The sequence below is a fragment of the Psammomys obesus genome, unplaced genomic scaffold, assembly GCF_907164565.1.
Source record: "Psammomys obesus unplaced genomic scaffold, mPsaObe1.curated_primary_1811, whole genome shotgun sequence".
Lineage (NCBI taxonomy): Eukaryota > Metazoa > Chordata > Mammalia > Rodentia > Muridae > Psammomys > Psammomys obesus.
The window spans coordinates 687,677-707,030 of record NW_026596143.1 but is presented as its reverse complement, the minus strand read 5'-3'; the positions used below and the strand labels follow the sequence as shown (position 1 = coordinate 707,030).

The 19,354-nt window shown below is 41.6% G+C and overlaps 1 protein-coding gene and 1 pseudogene across 2 annotated transcripts in view; both read right to left on the bottom strand.

The window, feature by feature from the left end:
- Dlc1 (DLC1 Rho GTPase activating protein) overlaps window positions 1-19,354 on the bottom strand; it is a 384,088-nt gene that overhangs the window by 150,296 nt on the left and 214,438 nt on the right. The window contains exon 1 of one of the 2 annotated variants that reach the window (XM_055593392.1): window positions 12,137-12,391. The exons of the other annotated variant lie outside the window; for it this stretch is intronic. Coding sequence (XP_055449367.1) covers window positions 12,137-12,275 — 139 coding nt within the window. The 5' untranslated portion in view covers window positions 12,276-12,391. Of the gene's footprint in view, window positions 1-12,136; window positions 12,392-19,354 lie in introns of those variants that run through there. 2 annotated transcript variants of the gene reach the window in all.
- Window positions 661-11,550, bottom strand: LOC129666406 (SAP domain-containing ribonucleoprotein-like; annotated as a pseudogene).

Sequence of the window (19,354 nt, the reverse complement as noted above, 5' to 3'; positions counted from 1 at the left end):
GGAACATTCTGAACAGTCAGTTGAGTACCTAATGGGAGAATTTCACGAAATGTTGAAGAGTGTCCAATCATTTACTGACTAAGCATACAAATGTTGCTATGAAACACAAGGTAGTTTGCAATGCCTGTGTTTATCATACTCCTGCACTTCTGAGTTTATTTTATTACACACACTCACACATACACACAAACACAGACATCCTCCCCCACACTACTACTGCCATTTTCTTACAGAGGCTTTTCTGCAATCATTTTGTGGTTTCTGTTTTCACAGAAAATAGTGGAAAAGGTATCACGGTGATGTTAAAGGTTTGAGTGTGAAGGAAGTTTTCAGTTATAAATACAATTCATAATCATACAGAAGGAGCATGGCCCTGACAAAATACAAGTAGTTAAATAGTTTGTATATTATTTTTGTTTTCTTTCATTTTTTTATTAATAAGCAAAATATTTAAAAAACAACCCCCACAACAACCATAAATGCTGCGCAACAGTTAAATTAAACAGCTCCTGGAGTGTTTCTAAGCTATACCCTTCCTTACTGTGAGACACATGAGTGCTCATGCAGGGGTGGGTCTGTTCAAGTACGTGTGTGTGTGTGTGTGTGTGTGTGTGTGTGCATGAGTGTGTGTAGAAGAATTATGAAATAGAAACTACTATGAGGCAGAAAGCATGAACTTTTCATTATGCAATCCCCAAACACCGTGCTCTTCTTTGCCTAGACACTTCTGTGGTTTCAGTTACAGCTGAACTTGTCACAACCCCAAATCTCTCCTTCCTTTTCTTCAGCTTCTCATTATCCTCAGACTTTCTAGAGATGGAAGAGCCATTCAAACCAAATCTCTTTGTTTCTTCCTTTAGTTTATCCAGGTTAACTATAAGCTTGGTGTCAGATGAGAGACCTTTTGTTGGAACTGAAGAAATTCCAACAAAATCTAGCTGCCTGAGCAGCCTTCTTACTCACCAAGCTCACAGGTCCATTGAATCATTCATCCTGCTTCTGCATTCTTTCAGCCTGAGGTATTCCAGATGTAATTCTTACCACCTTCTGTTCTGATGTCACATCAACAGTTTTTTTCAAGAGGCTCTCCCTCTTTAACAGGCAATTCTACAGGCTTTGCTTCTTCTTCCTCAGTTTCATCTCCCAGTATATATGCTTCATGTGCTTCCTCTTCAGCATGCTCTTCAAGAGATTCCTAGAGCCTACCGATAAGATCTCGTTTTATAGCCTTGGTCTCTAAACCATGAGCAAGACATTCTTAGCTCAGCAGGCTTCAGCTAGTGGGATCCACCATCTTGGTCACCATCTTGCTGTGCCTTCCCTTTTCCCTCTTTTTTTTTTTTTTTTTTCTTTTTTAAGGCAGCTGGACTAATGGTTAATTTCCTCATGCAAAAAGGAGAGGGAGGGCCAGGGAGGAGGACTCTCAAGAGGAGAAAGGCATGGGGAAAGGAGGAAAGGATGAACGAAGGAAGTGAGTAGGCGAGTGAAGGTGAAGAAGACAGGGCCAGGCTTAGCAAGCACCTTCCTCCAGCTGTTAAGTCATGCTTCGGAGCTTATTTTCTATATAGATCGCTTTTCTCTGTCAAGTAGAATAGTTAATGGAACCCAGAGACGATCTTTAATTTATTTCGGTATCACTTCTGTTGTCTGCTCTTGTGTCTATGACCAGGTGCACTATCAGTACTAGGTAACAGGAAATTGATAATGTAATGTTTATCTGGTGGACGGCATACTGTATTATCAATATCCTTTACCTTGTTTTTATACCGGTTACTTGAACATGAAATATTCAGACTTAAAATCTGCTACTTTCTTCTTTTTTTTTTAAATTAAGTTTATTCTTTGGCAACTTCATACACATATGTAAAATATTCTGATTACTCTTATTCCACCCTCTTTTATTTCTCTCTCACCCCTGACAATTCTTCGACTTCCCTACAAATTTTCTTTCTCATGTTTATACATTTTTGGTAAGTTGGTGACTTAGTGTTTATTAAAAGGGCCATGAACATGATCATGGGTATGGACCAACCCATCTGATCCTGGCAGGATCCCCAGTGGGTGAAGACAATGATCCTCACCCCCCAGGCTCCATTAATAGCCAATAGCTTACTAGGAGTGGGTATTATTTTCTTTTATTTGCATCTTTTACCATCTCCACCAAGTAATAGGTAAGAAATAATAATTAATAACATTGCTTGAAATACAGTAGTAAAATTGCCTCTAATATAAAGTAAGACACAATACTTGAACATCTTTTCAACATCCTGATATGTCTTAATTAATTGGGAAAACCAGTGAAAGTAAAAATTCCTATATGGGGGGGGCTACAGCTGGGATACAAAGTAAATAAACTGTAATTAATTAAAAAACACACAAAAAAATCCTATATGGTTTGGTAATTTTTGCATTGATACATTAGATACCTGCATAGAGTAGATGATAATGATAAACTACTAAAATCAATAATTGTAGTAAATTTGAGGCAGGGACTACAAACAGCTAATCAAATCACATCCACAACCATCAACAAAGAGAAAAGAATAGATACATGTTCACTTGCTTCCTCTGCCTAGGGAATGGTGCTATTCATGGTGGCACAGAGCTTCTGCATAGGTTAACTAATTAAGACAATCCCTACAGGACAACCCAGTGTAGATAACCCCTCCCTTAGACTCTTCTTCAGTGATTTTAGATTTTGTAAAGTTGCCAACTACAGAAGCAAGAAGCAAACACCGCAATTAGAAAGCATTAAATGAAATGATCATAATGCTACATTTTAAATATAATACATTTAGCGTTGTTTTCTCTTAAAAATTCAAATCAGAAACACAACTTTGATGTTATTATCGTACAAAAAAAAAGTCTTGATTTCCAGTTTGGACCCTTGAGAAATTCAGTGGGGTCCCAAATTACTCAGGACAAGCCATTTCAGTCCTGTAGCTCATGTGTGCTGAAGTCTGAGCATAATCATGCTTGTAAATTGAAATATTAAAAGCACAACTTCTAACTTTAGTTCATTCTGATTTCTAAATCACCCAAGTGCATCCTGTTTTAGATAGTGATGTATTTTACATTTTATTTGCTTAACTTTGAAAGAGGTCAACATCTCATTAAAAAAAAAATGACCATGATTAAAAATATGACCTAGCACTTTGGAAGTAAGTTTTTTGTTTGTTTGTTGTTTTGTTCCTATAAAGAAATGCCAGTTATTAATGAGATATACTCCCAGGCCTGACTTGTATCACAGAGAGGATTTCTCTCAGTTCTGTGGAGGAGCCAGAGAGTTTCTTTTATTTATTCATTTCCATAGCCTAGTCTCTGTTCAGGAAGGAATCTGTCCCAAGAGGGATGTGTAGAGCAGCTTAAACTGAAGTTATTCAGCCTTTATATCTATGCTGGGCTGTGAAGAGTGGAGGACATAGTGAGTGAGTGTGAAAGGAGTGAATGGAGTCCTTACTGAGTGTGTATTGTTGGTAAAAAGCACCGTTATAAAGGACTCCAATGCCTCAGACCTACAGGAGGCAAAGCCTTCTTCTGGTCCAATTGCAAATCTTAAGTGTGTGTGTAGGAACTATCAACCACAGCTTCCACTCTGGGGTTACTTTAGCTTGTGGTTGCTCCCCGGCACAGCATTTCAGTACTGAAATTTGCTATGCCTGCCTCCACATTCATCCATGTGCCACAACTCTGCCCCATGCTCAGCCTTATCTATTAAAACCACCCCCGCCATTCATATGTGTAAAATAGACATGCCGACTTTCCAGGTTCACCCAGCTTATGTGCCCTTATGTCTGTCCTTTTTCAGTTTTTGGTTGTCCCAGGCTGGTTTCCAGGACCAAGCATTGAAGAACACGGCTCCGGACCTTCCTGCCTACACTTTTTCTCCTAGTATGCAGTCTCCCCGGTGCAGCTCACACTGTGAATGCAGCAGGGTCGAGCATGTTTTTCAAAGCTACCTGCACACCTCGGTGATGCTGCCCCATACAAATGTGCTTTCTCTCCCACAGTGTGGGTCTCACGTTGGGCCAGTCATTGGTTTGCCATTTCCTTACTCTCTGCTCCATCTTTATCCCTACACCGTCTGTAGCAAGGTGAATTTTGGGTCCAAGGTTTTATGGATGGGTTGGTGTCGATTTCCCTCCACTGGAAGTCCCACCTGGCCATAGGAGGTGGCCAGTTCAGGGTCCATGTCCCCCTCTGTTAAAGATCTCACTTAGGGTCACTCCCATAGCCTCTGAGGGGCCTGCCCTGTCCCAGAGATGTTCCCTCACCAATTTCTGTTCTCTTTCCTGGTCCTTCCCCTCCCACCTCTCCACAGTCTACCGTAATCTTCTCACACCTGATGCAATCTTCTCACAATCTTCTCTCATTACCCTCCCCACCCCCTCTTCCCCACAGCTCTCTCTTGCAGACAGGAGCCTAGCATAACTGTCTTCTGAGAGGCTTCATCCAGCAGCTGATGGAGACAGATGCAGAGACCCACAGTCAAACAATAGGTCAAGCTCAGGGAGTTTTGTGGAAGAGTGGGAGGAAGGATTGAGGGGTTCAGAGGTATCAAGGACACCATAGGAAGACCTACAGAATAAACTAACTTGGGTTCATGGGGCCTCAGAGAGACTGAACCACCAACCAAAGAGCGTGTATGGGCCAGACCTAGATCCCCTACATATATGTAACGGATGTGCGGCTTGGTCATCATGTGAGTCCCCTAATAATGGGAGCAGGGGCTGTCTCTGGCTCTCTTCCCTGCCTTTGCATCCCTTTACCCTACCTAGGCTGCCTTGTCTGGCCTCAGTGGGAGAAGATGCGCTTTGTCCTGCTGTGACTTCAGATGCCAGGGTGGGTTTGTACCCCTTAGGCTACTCCCCTTCTCTGAGGAGAGGGAGGACTGGGGGCACTGTGAAGTTGGGACTGGGAGAAGAGAAGGGAGGGGATCAGGCTATAAAGTGATTAAATGAACAACATTAAAAAAAATACGAATGTGCCTTCTCCCATATCTCCTAGGATGGCAGGTTAAATATCTTGTCTGTGGATGAGCTTCATTCATCTCCAATAGCTTGTAATTAATCTGCAATTCTCCCTTAGTAAAATGGGACTTACTTTATTTAACCTAAGGTGAGCTCTGTAATTCTACAGGTAGCACTGAGATATCATAACTATGGCAGGACAGCAAGGATCCTGTCTATCTTTTGTTTGTCATTTAGTGTCCAGGACAATGTTGATAATAAATCATTGTAAAGTAAATTGAAAATAATTGACAGGTTTGGAGGCTCTTGGATTTTGTCTGTGAAACTCATGAATGCTTTTCTAACATAATTTCCAAAATCCTTCAATTTAAATGAGATTAAAACAAGAGGAGTATTTACTTCTCAACATGATTTTGAACATGAGATGAGAAAATATCTCTAGACCTTTTAGTACAGACCCTGGCTCTTAGTTGGCAGCCTCGCAATGCCTGCAAATGATTGCCGGCCTCCTGTTGGCAGCCCCTACCTTCGATTCAGAGCCATAAGAGTTTGGTGCCTAGTCTTCAGCTGAGAAGAGCAACTGTAATACCACCATCATGGGTTTGATTATGATGGGGCAGGAATAACTCTGGCTTTTACTCTGATTACATCTTCTTCAGTAATTACAGGCAAACACTTGACAATATTTGTGCTTCTTGTCGACTCACAGGGAAGAACGCTGAGGGGCTCAATCAATACAGGCCTTCGCTGTGACACAGGACTACTCTGTGGGTGGTTCCCCCCCACCCCAAAAATGACAGACTACCTTAAAAGTAAGTAAGTGGCTGAACCAGAAATTGAACAACATTTATATTTAACCTCAATCTCCACCCAAATCATTCCTCCGGAGCAGGGAGTTTCTATGGAAAGTTTCCTTTAAACCCAGTTTTTGCTACCTAGCCCAGCTTCAGCTCCTTAATCAATACATACATCCTTCCTACCAAAGTGCTGACTGTAGACATCTAGTTATTCTGATTACAGAGACCTTTGGCGAGGGAGGCTGCTACTCATGGCTACCACTTTCAGTAAATAGGAGAGTTACAGAGGGACACGGGCAGGACAACCCCTTTCAAGCTCCAGCCTTGACATTTAGCACGCTTTCCCCACGCCAGAGCTGAGCCTCATGCACAGAACCATAAGCATGCTGGCACTGCTGCTCGTTTACATGTTTGGCTTCATCCATATAGCAGTGTTCAAAGTAAGTTCCGGCTCGACCTGGAAGATGTCCAGAGATTGCCTATCTAGTATGACCAACCCGCATGCAAGGCTGAGTTCCTCACCAGTGTACAGAAATGGTTATTCTGCTCACTTCCTTTGGGAATTCATAAAGGTCTGTTAAAAAAAAAATACTTCCTTTAGGTCTGTCATTGTTGCTCCGCAGAGGTACGGGAATAAGCTCATTTGCCACTAAAATTTTTACTGTTTTTTGTTTGGTTGGTGTTTGGATTGGTTCAGCTACTTCTGCTCCAAAGCTGCAGGCAGATTTATAGTAACTGTGCTACTAGGGTGACGCTCCTCAGGAAATACGGCGCAAAGAAAAGACAGTTGGGGTGATAACACCAAAAGCGAGACTGACCGTTCTCGGTATGCCAAAAGGCCCTTTTAAGCATGTCCATTTGTAGCTTGTTTGACTCCTAACTGCATATCTCCATGCAGGTATTGTTCCTCCTCTTTTTGTGATGGCAAGGAACAGACAGTTTTGTCCAAAGTTACCGAGTGCGAGAGCCACAATCTGTTTTCTAAATTTCCCCCTTTTATTAAAAATAGATTCTTTCCTCATACAGTATATCCTGACTACTGTTTCCCCTCCCTCTCCTCCCCCACCCCCACCCCCACCAAGTTCCTTCCCAGCTCCTCTTCATCCAGACTTTTCTGTCACCCATTGGGGAAGAGCAGGCGTTCTAAGAGCTAACAACCAAACACGACAAAATAAAATGTAAAAAGAGGAAATGAAAGCCACCACAATGAAGTTGGGTGAAGGCAAAGTGATAGAAGGAAAAGAGGAGACACAAGAATCAGAGACCCGCTCATCCACACAGTGAGGGTTTCCATCAAAACACTAAGCTGAAAGCCGTGATGTGTACAGAGAGGATCTGGTGCAGACGTGTGTAGGTCCTGAGCTTGCTGCTTCAGTCTCTGAGTTCACATGAGCTTTGAAGAGCTACAGTCTTAACTCAGCCAGTCTGGAGAACAGCTGCAACCTCAGTCCCCTTTTAACATTTTCCCCCATCAAAGCCTCTCTTTATCAAAAATAGTAAATTCAACGGCTGTACGCTCACATCACAGTAGGTCACGAGGCACCCAATAATGGTTGTCTCTCTTTAAAAGTCTAGAGTAGGACTGTCTTTGTTTACTGCATATTTTGAGGCATACCTCACTCCTGGTTAAAAGGCATTCCATGTGCCCTTACTTGCTTTTTGCTGTGAACCAAGGGAGCACAAAGCAGTTCACAGAGTCAATGTTTGTGGTTGCCCTTCATTGGAATGGGGCCAGAATCCTTGAGAAGAAGTACACTGCGAAGCAGGCCAGACACTTATGTTGCTGGCTTATTACAGACCCAGTCATTGAAATGCAGAAATCTATTTCCCAAAAGACATAAGATAGTAAACATACAAAAAGACACCCCCGGGATTCACACCAATGAATATACTGACATCGTTTGTTTTATGTCAACTGAAGCTCATCTAAATTAAAACTTGTCTAAATTTTCCTGCTTCATGTCAATTAACCTCTTTTCTTCCTTAGGTGCTTAGCTGAGGAAATAGCACCCTGCCTCGTGTCTCAACATTTGAGACACTTAGATTCCACTCCTCCTTTGATAGCAAGATATCATGTCTCTAATAGAGACATTGCATTGCTTTTCCCCAGTCTATGTGTTTTTATACTGTGTGTTTATTTCACTTTATTGGATTACTTTTACAACTAGGACTAATTTCCTTTTAATTTATAGGTTCCTCAGAGTCTGCATTCGTTAGTCTATTTTCTTTATCTTAACTCTTTTCTAGAATTTTGTCAAGTATACATCACACTATAGCCAGCTCACTCTGAGAATCTGGCATTATAAATAAGAGTTAATATTTATGAGTGCCCTTCGTTGGAGCTACAGCCCTTGATAACCTTATGGGGTCAAGAGCTACTACACAGTAAAGCTACTGGCAACATTTGAAATCCACAGTAAGCATCAAACAGAGAATTTTGAGTTTACAGTCTGTGGATAGAGTCAAAGGATTCAGGAAGTTGGGCAGGAATAAAAAAAATTGTACGTTGAATTTCTTAAGCTCTGTTTAACATTTTCCACAATCGTGAATGTAGATGGGCTGTCTTCCCCTCCTATAAATTTATTATTTGTCCCTGGGACTTTGTTACTACAAAACCTATGCATTTCCATGTCACACTGCACTTTTGTATGTATGGCAATATAACTACACCCACTCTTACTCTGCAGTTATATGCATCTGAGCTCACTCTGGATCACACATAATTGGCATTTTTTTCTGTCCAGGGATGTTCCTGTGACCTCAGTGGCCAACTACTGTGAACCTCTGTGCATTGTAGTTATTCAGTAACCAAACAGTAAAGTTCCAGGCTCTATGCTGGTGACCTAGCACTAGCCATTGCTTCTTAGTTCTTTTGTTTGTTCTTTCTATTTATACTGGTTAGTGACAAAAAGATAAGCCAAAGACCATTACAGCACACAGGTTAGCTCTTAATCTAGCTAGGAGGTCTGTATACTGGAGTCTTTAAAAAATAATATACCTAAGCCCCTATATTTTAAAATGGTCATGTAATTAGTTTCTATTAAGTTACTATATTAATATTTTGTGGTTTGAAAATGTCTGTAGATATGGTCCATTATAATTGGCTTCCTTAGCACTTCTGTATTATTTTATATACACATTTGTAAATGTTCTGAGAAGTGAACCACAGGCTTTATCAGTATCCTATCTTAACATGAGGTTAAGAAGCCTTGTGTGAAACAGTTATGAGGCAACTGGCTTTGGGGGAATGAAATGCACTTTGATGCCAAGATGTCCAGTTACCAAGTGCGAGGGAGATAAGCAGGCAGCACATGGGGAGCTATGCTTGGACTATGAATACCAGGGAGGGATGTGAGAAAGACATCAGCCAGCCAGGGTATGCGCCCCATCAATCAATTATCATCATCCTCAAGTTCCCATTCAGTGAACCCTTAGTGATACAATCTACTCTTAAGAAAGAAGGCAATGAGCCTGGAGGGCTGGGGCCATAGGTAAGAGACCTCTTAGGGATTGTGACAGAGTGGGGTATAAATAGAAACAATGAAATTAAGACAATCCATTCTGTCACTTTTCACAACTTCATGGCCTCTTCCTAGTGGCAGTTCTGTATTTTGTTTACATAAGGCTGCATGTCCTTTAAAATGACAGAGAGGGTCCTTAAGGGATTTTAAGGCAAAGAGAGGCAAATGACAGGTTCTGTACATGACATAAACAAGGTATCACAAATAGGATCTATTAAATTGTGAGGGTGGAGGAAAAGAGAGCGATAGAAACAGAAACAGAGACAGACTGACTGGCTGATCAAGACATGGGAGAGACAGAAATAACCTTAAAAAAAAAAAAAGCTTAAAACTTTATCCTGTGAAAGCCAAACTCTGCCTAGGTAGAAACAGTCAGAGTCTGATTGGCTGTAGAGAAGCCTGGGGCAAGTCAGGCCCCGGAGCACCCCGGCAGCAGCATCCCAGTGCCCCCAGTCAGCATGAGCAGAAGGACTTCCCACTAGGTGCTTCCAATCCCCTTACCTGCCACCTCATCTATTTCACAGTGAAGAGGGAGGTGGGGACTTTCTACCACCCTCCATTCTGCAACGAAAGGCCAAGTGGAGGCGTCATATAATAACGATTTTCTCTGCTGTTCGGAAAATGAATCTCTGTGAACCCTGAACAGCTGTGATTTAGTGTTTTGGTCAGTAGGAGGATTAAGTGCAGAAATGCTAGCAGGGAGGGGTAAGGATAAGAACCCTTGAGGTTTGGATAGGCAACAGACCAGTCTCTAGTTTACAAATACTCACAGCGTCAGCCATGAGCCAAGGACCAGGGAGAACACAAGAGTGTCCAGGTCCCTCCCTAGTAATCAACGTCAACCATAGTCCAGGTCCCCCTCCCCCCACATTCTCCAGTATATAAACATCCTAGCGTGCCTATCTCCCTCCTTGAGGAGCCAAGTAACATGAAGAATTCCTTCAGTGCGACTGGAGAAGCAAAATCCTATTTGCTGCCAGAACTGCCAGAACGCTTCTTTCTCTATCACACATCAAAAGTAACGACTGTTCTCCAGGTGGTTTGCATTAATGATTTCATATTGGCTCCCGCATTTGGACTCTACAAATAGACTGTTAATACATAACTAAAACAAAGCAAAACAAACAAACAAAAAAAAAAAAAGTGAAGGGCACAGAACTTTCGAGTCATAAAATTCCCATGTTCATCTGTCCTTAGCTGTCAGAGCTTAGATTTTATGAAAATCGAAGAGGAGATCCAGAAAAAAAATGGCAACGTTGCAAATAGCCTTATAGTCAAGTTAAAATGCCAAACTATAGCCAAACATTGCTGTATTAGTAACAAAAACGTTATGATAATGAAGGAATAGTTCTTTTCCTTTTTTTTTTTTTTTTTTTTTAAGTCGACCAGTTCTAGTTGGGCATTTATATTTGTATATCTCACATTCTTGGCTTCCTCTGGGCAACTGAAACTTGTTATTGTATAATTTAGAAAGTTCGGTTGCTTTAATTAAGGCATCACATTTTGTTTTCAAGCAGTAATGACATAGTAAAACAATTTGTTTTCGTTACCCTGCTTTATTAATTAGTTTGATTAATTACTTATTTAATGAAATTAATAAATATTTTATACTGTCCATTCTCTCCCTGTCTTGAACAATTTTACTTTGATTAACAGAGAAAAACTTTTGATTTAGATATGGTGATTCATACCTATAATCTCAGCTGGAGAGCTGAAGAAGGAGGCCAGAGGAGGCTACATATACAGTGAGACCTTGTTTCAAAGATAATAAACAAATCACATTCATTCCAAACTCAGGCAGCCAGGGTATGAGACTTTCATGTTTATCTTCATAATCTGCCTTATCACACTCACACACCTTAAATTCCCATTCTTCAAGTCCTGTAGAGGCAAGTACTTGATTTCAAGTGACCTTTGTCAAGAGCATCGCCCAGGAGCCTGGATCAACCTTTGGAGTCACGTCTAAAATGCTTAACAATTCCCGGAGTTCATCCAAAATTCGGAAAACAACTGGATTAACAACAACAAAGTCGAGAAAACATACTCTTTGACCCATCCACGTGGATGGCATGGTAAAGCCCGCTCAGGGTACAAACACGGCCGCTCTAGAAGACTATTGGAATGCCTCTCTCCTCCCAGGGTCACTCCCCACCACAGCGAGAAGAGACGCTATCTGCGGTCAGTTTCTGCATATTCTTCCCACCCAGTATCAGGCAGAACTGTAGTTTTCTCACCCGAGTCCTTCCAGCACAGCCCTGCCATTTGGCGTCTGTCACTCCAGCTCTAGAACGTTTGACTTGCATCAGTGTGTGTATGTTTTATTGCCATTCAGACGTCCGCTGCTGGCATACCTGGTACCCACCCTCTCGGAACTTAGCTTCTGATGGAGGAAATGCCAGCTGGCTGATTCTGGGCGGGACTCCCACTGACCCACACACCCTGCCAGGCCCCTGCACCAGTCAGACCACCTCAGGCCAGACCTGCTCAGACGATGACCCTAGACCGACCACACTGCAGAGCTTCAGGGGCTCCCGTCTGCACTTTGTCATCTACGCCGCTGATTTCCTGACACTCCAAAGGACCTTGCTTTTCTTCTCAAGGTTAAAATCAAAAAACAAACAAACAAAAAACCCAACCCCCAAAACCTTAGCTGGATACAATCAGACTAATAACAAGAGGCAATAAAAGAAGAAGAAACAACAACCCCCCACCCCACCCCCCGAAACGTTGAGGACCAGAGATTGCTATATTCCAGTTGATAAGCCTGTTAATTTCTCTAGTAAATGACAGGGTCTGTGCATTCAAAGGCTTTACTGGTTAATTCCCAGCTCTCTCCCCTGCCCCTCACCTGCCAGCCGTCTCTCTCTGGTGTTTTTCCAGATAGCATCCAGCGCCCTGGCGGTGGAGTCCCTAATGTGGTCGCTGAAAGACCTCCGCAGCGGGGCTCGCAGGGGTCGAGCCATCACGTGGCCCTCGGGGTCCCCCATCCACCCTCGAGCGACTTCGGGCGGATCCCCGGAACCCTGGTTCCTCCCGGGCGCTCAGGACGCAGGCATTGCGGCTGGCGCTGCGGCCTCAGGACGCGGCTGCAGGCGGCCTCTTGGCCCGGAGCCCAGCGCGCGCCGCGGCCACATCTGGAAAGGCTTAGGGCCAGCGGCTCCCGCGCCCGCTATCAGGATGCTCCGGTGTAACCCAATCACCTCCCTCGCTCTGAGGCGCTGCGTCCTGAAGATGGGAGCCCAGCTGCTCCTTTTCTGAGAAGGAGCAGAGTGCGGAGCAGGTAGCGTTGTCAACTAGGCTCCTAATCAGCACAGCATCTGACCTTCCCGTGCCCAGGTTTTAGATCCGGCTGGTTGTGAGACCAAGGCTCACTTTTAAGTTGTGGTTACACCACAGAGGAGACATGCTGTACTGTTTCTTAAACGGGAGCCTGAGCTTTTAAAATAAAATATTTGCCAGCTCCCTTTATCTGCTCTTCATGCTGCTACTTTATAGTCAGTGGTTTTATTCTGATAAACCCAGGCTTTGCCTAGAAATTAGATTCACATATGGCCAGATTTTGCGACTCTACCTTCCCGGTAAGCAAGCTGATTATTTGCTATACATCAAATATTCACCTCAAAAGATTTTTTTTAAAAGTAACATGCAGTTCTTATACACTTTGGGAATGAAATCAGAGCCAATTGCTTCTTTTTACAAGACATGTTGTTGTGTTTCTAAATCGCCAAACATGCACTTCTATGCCAATGAGTTCGGCAGGTTTTCTGACTTCTAGTGTCTCCTTCTTTCCCACTGTCCCCTGAATCCACAGCCTAACTTTCAAGGTTTTGGAGGAAAGCCTAGCACCGGCCTGAGTAGGTATCAAGGGGCCAGCGAACAACCTTTGCAAGAAGGGATGACGCTGGAAGAGCAGCCTGTGAATTTGCCAGGTGCTGCGCCAATCCTGTTTGTTAGTCATAATTGTTTAGAGTCAAGGAGGCATTTTCAACCCAGGCTGATCTGCAGCTTTACACTTCTGCAACGCGTATCCACTTTTCCATATACCTTTGACAACTTGGTCATACAAAAAGACTATGAAAACAGTGAGACTGCTCAGACGTTGTGACTAGAACTTGTACCTACAGCCTTTAAATAACGTGTGCGTCCTAAGGTGTACTGCTCCCAGCTTGTCAGAGTTCACAAGGCTCCTACGTTGGTCTGTTTTGATTGCTATAATGAAATACTTGAGGCTGCATAGTTACACAGAGGTTTATTTAGCTTATGAGTTTGAAGGACACTTTCAAGTGGCCTTATTAGGTCAGCCTCTCTTGAGGGCCTAATGGCAGGTGGCATCATTGTAGCAAAGTGTGTGTGTGGAAGGAAGAAGTCTCTGTGCCAAACAGGAAGGGAGAGAAAATGACTCGGGGTCAAGTTCACTCAAAACAATTCACTCTCCGCAGGACTCATTCTGAATCCTGTGTGAGTTAATTCAATCCAAGATCAGCCCCTCAGAAACCTCAGGCTGCCCACTAGGTCCAAGCACCTAAAAACCTTCTCATTTTTACTGAAACTCAAGCCCCTGACACCTATACATCATTGAGGGGACAACCTTCAAATTATTTCTAAACTGTGGCTTCTTGCCAATTAAGAATGTTCTTCTCCATTCCTGGTGCTCTAACTTTTCACTGGACTAGGCATGAATGAGTTAGGAGGCACCAATACAGTTGAAAGGATTGTAACTGCTGAATAACAGACCTCTCTCTGGACCCAGGCAATGTGAGGCCAGTGCTGCAAAGAAGAAAAAGGAAACGAGAAAATAAACTTTCCCACAAAGCCCAGAGAAAGTGTCCACCTTTTTACTGGCTGGTTCTGTTTTAAAGCACATCACCTAACATTCCAGACTACAGAGATATTGTAATAGAACTGGCATGCTATTGGCACAGAAACAGACACATTGTTCAATGGAATAGAATTGAAGACATGGACATAATTCCACATACCTATACACACTCAATTTTTTTAAAAGAAGGAAAGAAATCCACTGGAGAAAAGATAAGATCTTCAAGAAAATGTGCTCGTCAAACTGGATGGCTTCAGGTAAAAGAATGAAACTCGATCCATATCTATCACCCTGCACAGAACTCAACTTCAAGCAGATCAAGGACTTCAACATAAGACCAGGTACACTGAATGAGATAAACTAGGGAATAGGCTTGACCTTATTGGCACAAGAAAGGGCTTTCTGAGCAGGACCTTGATAATGCGGGAATTAAGACCAACAAATGAGACCTCATGAAGCTAAAAAGTTTCTGTACAGCAAAGAACACCATCGTGTGAGCAAAGTAGCAGCCTACAGAATGAAAGTCTTCACCAATTATACATTTGACAGAGGGTTGTATCTAGAATGTAAAGAACTAAACAAACACATCACCAAAATGAATAACTCAATTAAGAATGTAGTATAGAACTAAATAGAGAATTCTCAAAAGCTGTAACACAAATGGCTGAGAAACACATAGAACTATTCATCATCTTTAGCTACCAAGAGGACAACTTTGAGATTTTAGCCCACTTATAATAGCCAAGATAAATAAAACAGCACATGCAGGTAAAAGACGGGCTGACTTACAGAGGAGGGGACACATTCATTGATGGCAGGAGTACAAAATGGTACAGCCAGAATGGAAATCAGTGTGGTTTCTCAGGAAGCTCTAGGCCATTTTCACTGTTAATTCTACCAATCCATGAGCATAGGTGATTTTTCCATCTTCTGGTATCTTCAGTTTCTTTCTTGAGAGACTTGAAGTTCTCATCATACATGTCTTTGACTTGCTTGGTTAAAGTTACACCAAGATACTTTATATTATTTGTGGCTATTTGTAAAGGATGCTAGGGTGAGTGGGTGAGTGGGAGGCTCCCATTTTCTGAGGGGGAACAGGGAGAACAGGGAAGGAAGGTGGGACCAGGAGGGATGGATGGAGGAAGCTACAACTAGGATATAAAATGAATAAATAAACAAAAATTTAAAATTAACAATAAATAAACAAAAGGTGAGGACAGTTTGACATAACCATCTCTGTCTCATCTGGGCATGTGGGAAAGTGGGGAACAGAGTCCATTGTTTCCTCAAGATACCACTGGAATGGTATGAGAACTGATTTCACTGTTTTGCAGTTCTTTATTTTCTGTGATAAAAATATAATGTCAGCCATGATCAGAGCCACTCTCTGGCTAGGCAAAGCTGTGAAAACTCTTCCTGATCCCTGGAGAGCAGAAAATCTTATCTGTATTTAAACCTAGAGAATTGATTTAAGTAGGTCCCTAATCATTTCCATTTCAGACAATTATCTTGCTTTATAATGCATCACAGATCTTATCTAATTGTAATTTATTAATTTGGTCTTCCAGAAGCAAAGAAACTTTACAATTTTATGGAATTTCTAGGTCCCATTTTCTTTGATTTTGTGACAGGGTCACCTTCTTTTCCAAACCTAGCAGCACAAATGCACTTTGAGTTTATGATGCAATTTAATTTTTGTTTTGTTTTGTTTTTAATCAGTTGTAACATTTAGGACTGCCCAAAGTGCTAATATGTGCTTCCCAAATGATGTGCATAACGAGAGGAAATGGAAAGATTTAAGAGGATAGGAAGGATCTTATTCCACTCCATTTGGTTAGCCTATATTGGTGATCCCACCCCTGCAATGGATAACCAGCTTAGTGAATGGCAATGCCTAAGGGACTGTTACTCCACAGAAGCCATTCTCCCCTGTGTAGATATTGGGAAGGCCAGGGCAAGGAGAATTTGTAGAAAGAAGGAAACATTTTTTAGTCTGAGGAATGTCTATGTGACGTCTATTTACTCCAACAACTAACAGCTGGTATATGCAATGCATTATAGATACAATGCGGGGTATATGGCAATGATGCCTGTTTTCACTAGCAAGATGGTGATGTGAACGTTTGCTCTGACAAGCGACAATTTTATATATTGAGCTTCTTCTGCACTTGGAGTTGTGGGGATTATATTCTGGTTAAGAATCTCTTTGGTGTGTCACTATTTGCAGATGATATGACAGTATATATGAGCGACCCCAAAAATTCAACCAGAGAACTCCTCCAGCTGATAAACACCTTCAGCAAAGTGTCAGGATACAAAAACAACTCAAAAAAATCAGAAGCCCTCCTGTATACCAAAGACAAAAGGGCCGAGAAAGAAATTAGGGAAACAACACCCTTCACAATAGCCACTAATAACATAAAGTACCTTGGGGTGACACTAACCAAGCAAGTGAAAGACCTGTTTGAGAAAAACTTCAAGTCTCTGAAGAAAGAAATTGAAGAAGATCTCAGAAGATGGAAAGATCTCCCGTGCTCATGGATTGGTAGGATTAACATTGTGAAAATGGCCATCCTGCCAAAAGCAATCTACTGATTCAATGCAATTCCCATCAAAATACCAACTCAATTCTTTACAGACCTTGAAAAAAAGATTCTCAGCTTCATATGGAGAAACAAAAAACCCAGAATCTCCAAAACAATCCTGTACAACAACAGGTCATCTAGAGGTATCTCTATCCCCGATCTCAAGTTGTACTACAGAGCAATAGTAATAAAAACTGCATGGTATTGGCATAAAAACAGAAAGGAGGATCAATGAAACCGCATAGAAGACCCAGAAATAAACCCACACACCTATGAATACTAGATTTTTGACAAAGAAGCCAAAACCATTCAATGGAAAAAAGACAGCATCTTCAACAAATGGTGTTGGTCCAACTGGATGTCCACATGCAGAAAAATGAAAATAGATCTATATTTATCACCCTGCACAAAACTAAAGTCCAAGTGGATCAAAGACCTCAACATAAAACCAGATACTCTAAATCTGTTAGAAGAAAAAGTGGGGAACAGCCTAGAACTCATTGGCACAGGAGACAACTTTCTGAACAGAACACCAACAGCACAGGCTCTAAGAGCAACAATCAATAAATGGGACCTCATGAAACTGAAAAGCTTCTGTAAAGCAAAAGACACCATCATCAAAACAAAACAACTGCCTACAGATTGGGAAAGAATCTTCACTAACCCTTTATCAGACAGAGGACTAATATCCAGTATATACAAAGAACTAAAGAAGCTGAAAAGCAGCAAACCAAGTAATCCAATTAAAAAATGGGGAACAGAGCTAAACAGAGAATTCTCAACAGAGGAATATCAAATGGCAGAGAAACACTTAAAGAAATGCTCATCCTCATTAGCCATCAGGGAAATGCAAATCAAAACGACCCTGAGATATCACCTTACACCCATCAGAATGGCCAAGATGAAAAACTCAAGTGACAACACATGCTGGAGAGGTTGTGGAGAAAGGGGAACCCTCCTCCACTGCTGGTGGGAATGTAAACTGGTACAACCACTCTGGAAATCTATCTGGTGCTTTCTCAGACAATTAGGAATAGTGCTTCCTCAAGACCCAGCTATACCACTGCTAGGTATATACCCAAACTTTGCTCAAGTACACAAAAGGGATACTTGCTCAACCATGTTTATAGCAGCTTTATTTGTAATAGCCAGAACCTGGAAACAACCCAGATGTCCATCAACAGAAGAAGGGGTACAGAAATTGTGGTATATTTACACAATGGAATACTACTCAGCAATCAAAAAGGAGGAAATCATGAAATTTGCAGGCAAATGGGGGATCTAGAAAAGATCATTCTGAGTGAAATATCCCAGAAGGAGAAAGACAAACACGGTATATACTCACTTATATAGACCTATAAGATATGATAAACATAATGAAATCTATATACCTAAAAAGATAATCAAGAGAGCGGACATGGGGTAAGATGATCAATCCTCGTTTAGAAAGACAGATGGAATGTGCATTGAACGTATGACAGGAGTCTACTGAGCGCATCTGAAAGACTCTAACTAGCAGTGTTTTCAAAGCAGAAACAAAGACTCATGACCAAACCTTCAGCAGAGTACAGGGACTCATAGGAAAGAAGGGGAGTTAGTATGATGGGGAAAGGATAGGAGCTCCACAAGGACCAAATATATCTGGGCACATGGTCTTTTCTGAGACTGACATTCAACCAAGGACCATGTATGGATATAACCTAGAACCTCTGCTCAGATGTAGCCTGTGGTAGCTCAGTAACCAATTGGTTTCCCATAGTGAGGGGAACAAGGACTATTTCTAACAGGAACTCAATGACTGGCTCTTTGGCCTCCCCACCCCCCAATGGAGGAGCAGTCCTGTTAGGCCACAGAGGAGGGCTTTGCAGCCAGTCCTGAAGATAACTGATAAAACAGGATCAGATGAATGGGGAGGAGGTCCCCCCCTATCAGTGGACTTAGAAAGGGGCACGGTGGAGATAAGGGAGGGAGGGTGGGATTGGGAGGGAATGAGGGAGCGGGATACGGCTGGGATACAGAGTTAATAAAATGTAACTGATAAGAAAAAATAAAATTAAAAAAAATAATCTCTTTGGTAATTAGCTCTATTAAATGTTTTTAACACAGGAGAAAGGATAAATAGTGAGGCCTCCAGAAATTTTTCTATGTCCTGATTTTTAGAAGTCTAATTTCTATTTAAAAAAAAACAAAGATAACATAACAATGTATAATAAATCATACACTTACAACTTGTATTGACTTAGCAAGACTTGAATATGTAAGAATAAAATAAATTTCAGGTACATTTGAAATTACTGGGGGAATAAGTTCCTTCCTCTTCCTCTTCATTTTATTTTATTTTATTCTTCTTTTCTTCCTAATTGTTTTTTTTTTTTTTTTTTTTTTTATCCTTTGTCTTACAGCATCCAATTCTGTGAGTTCAGAATCCTGATATAATCATGGCTTTCTCTGCTCATTGAGATTTAGAACACATTGTGACTACTTAACCTTCCTTTAAGTTATGTACATTTCAATTCCTACTAGCTATCTTATGCATTATAACTGGGACTAAAAGTTATCAATATTTTGCTGATTTTGAACTCTAGGACTTCTTTTCTGAGAAATAAGTAAAAAAGCTCATGTCTTCCATTTTACTTTCACATAAAATACACTCATTGAAGTA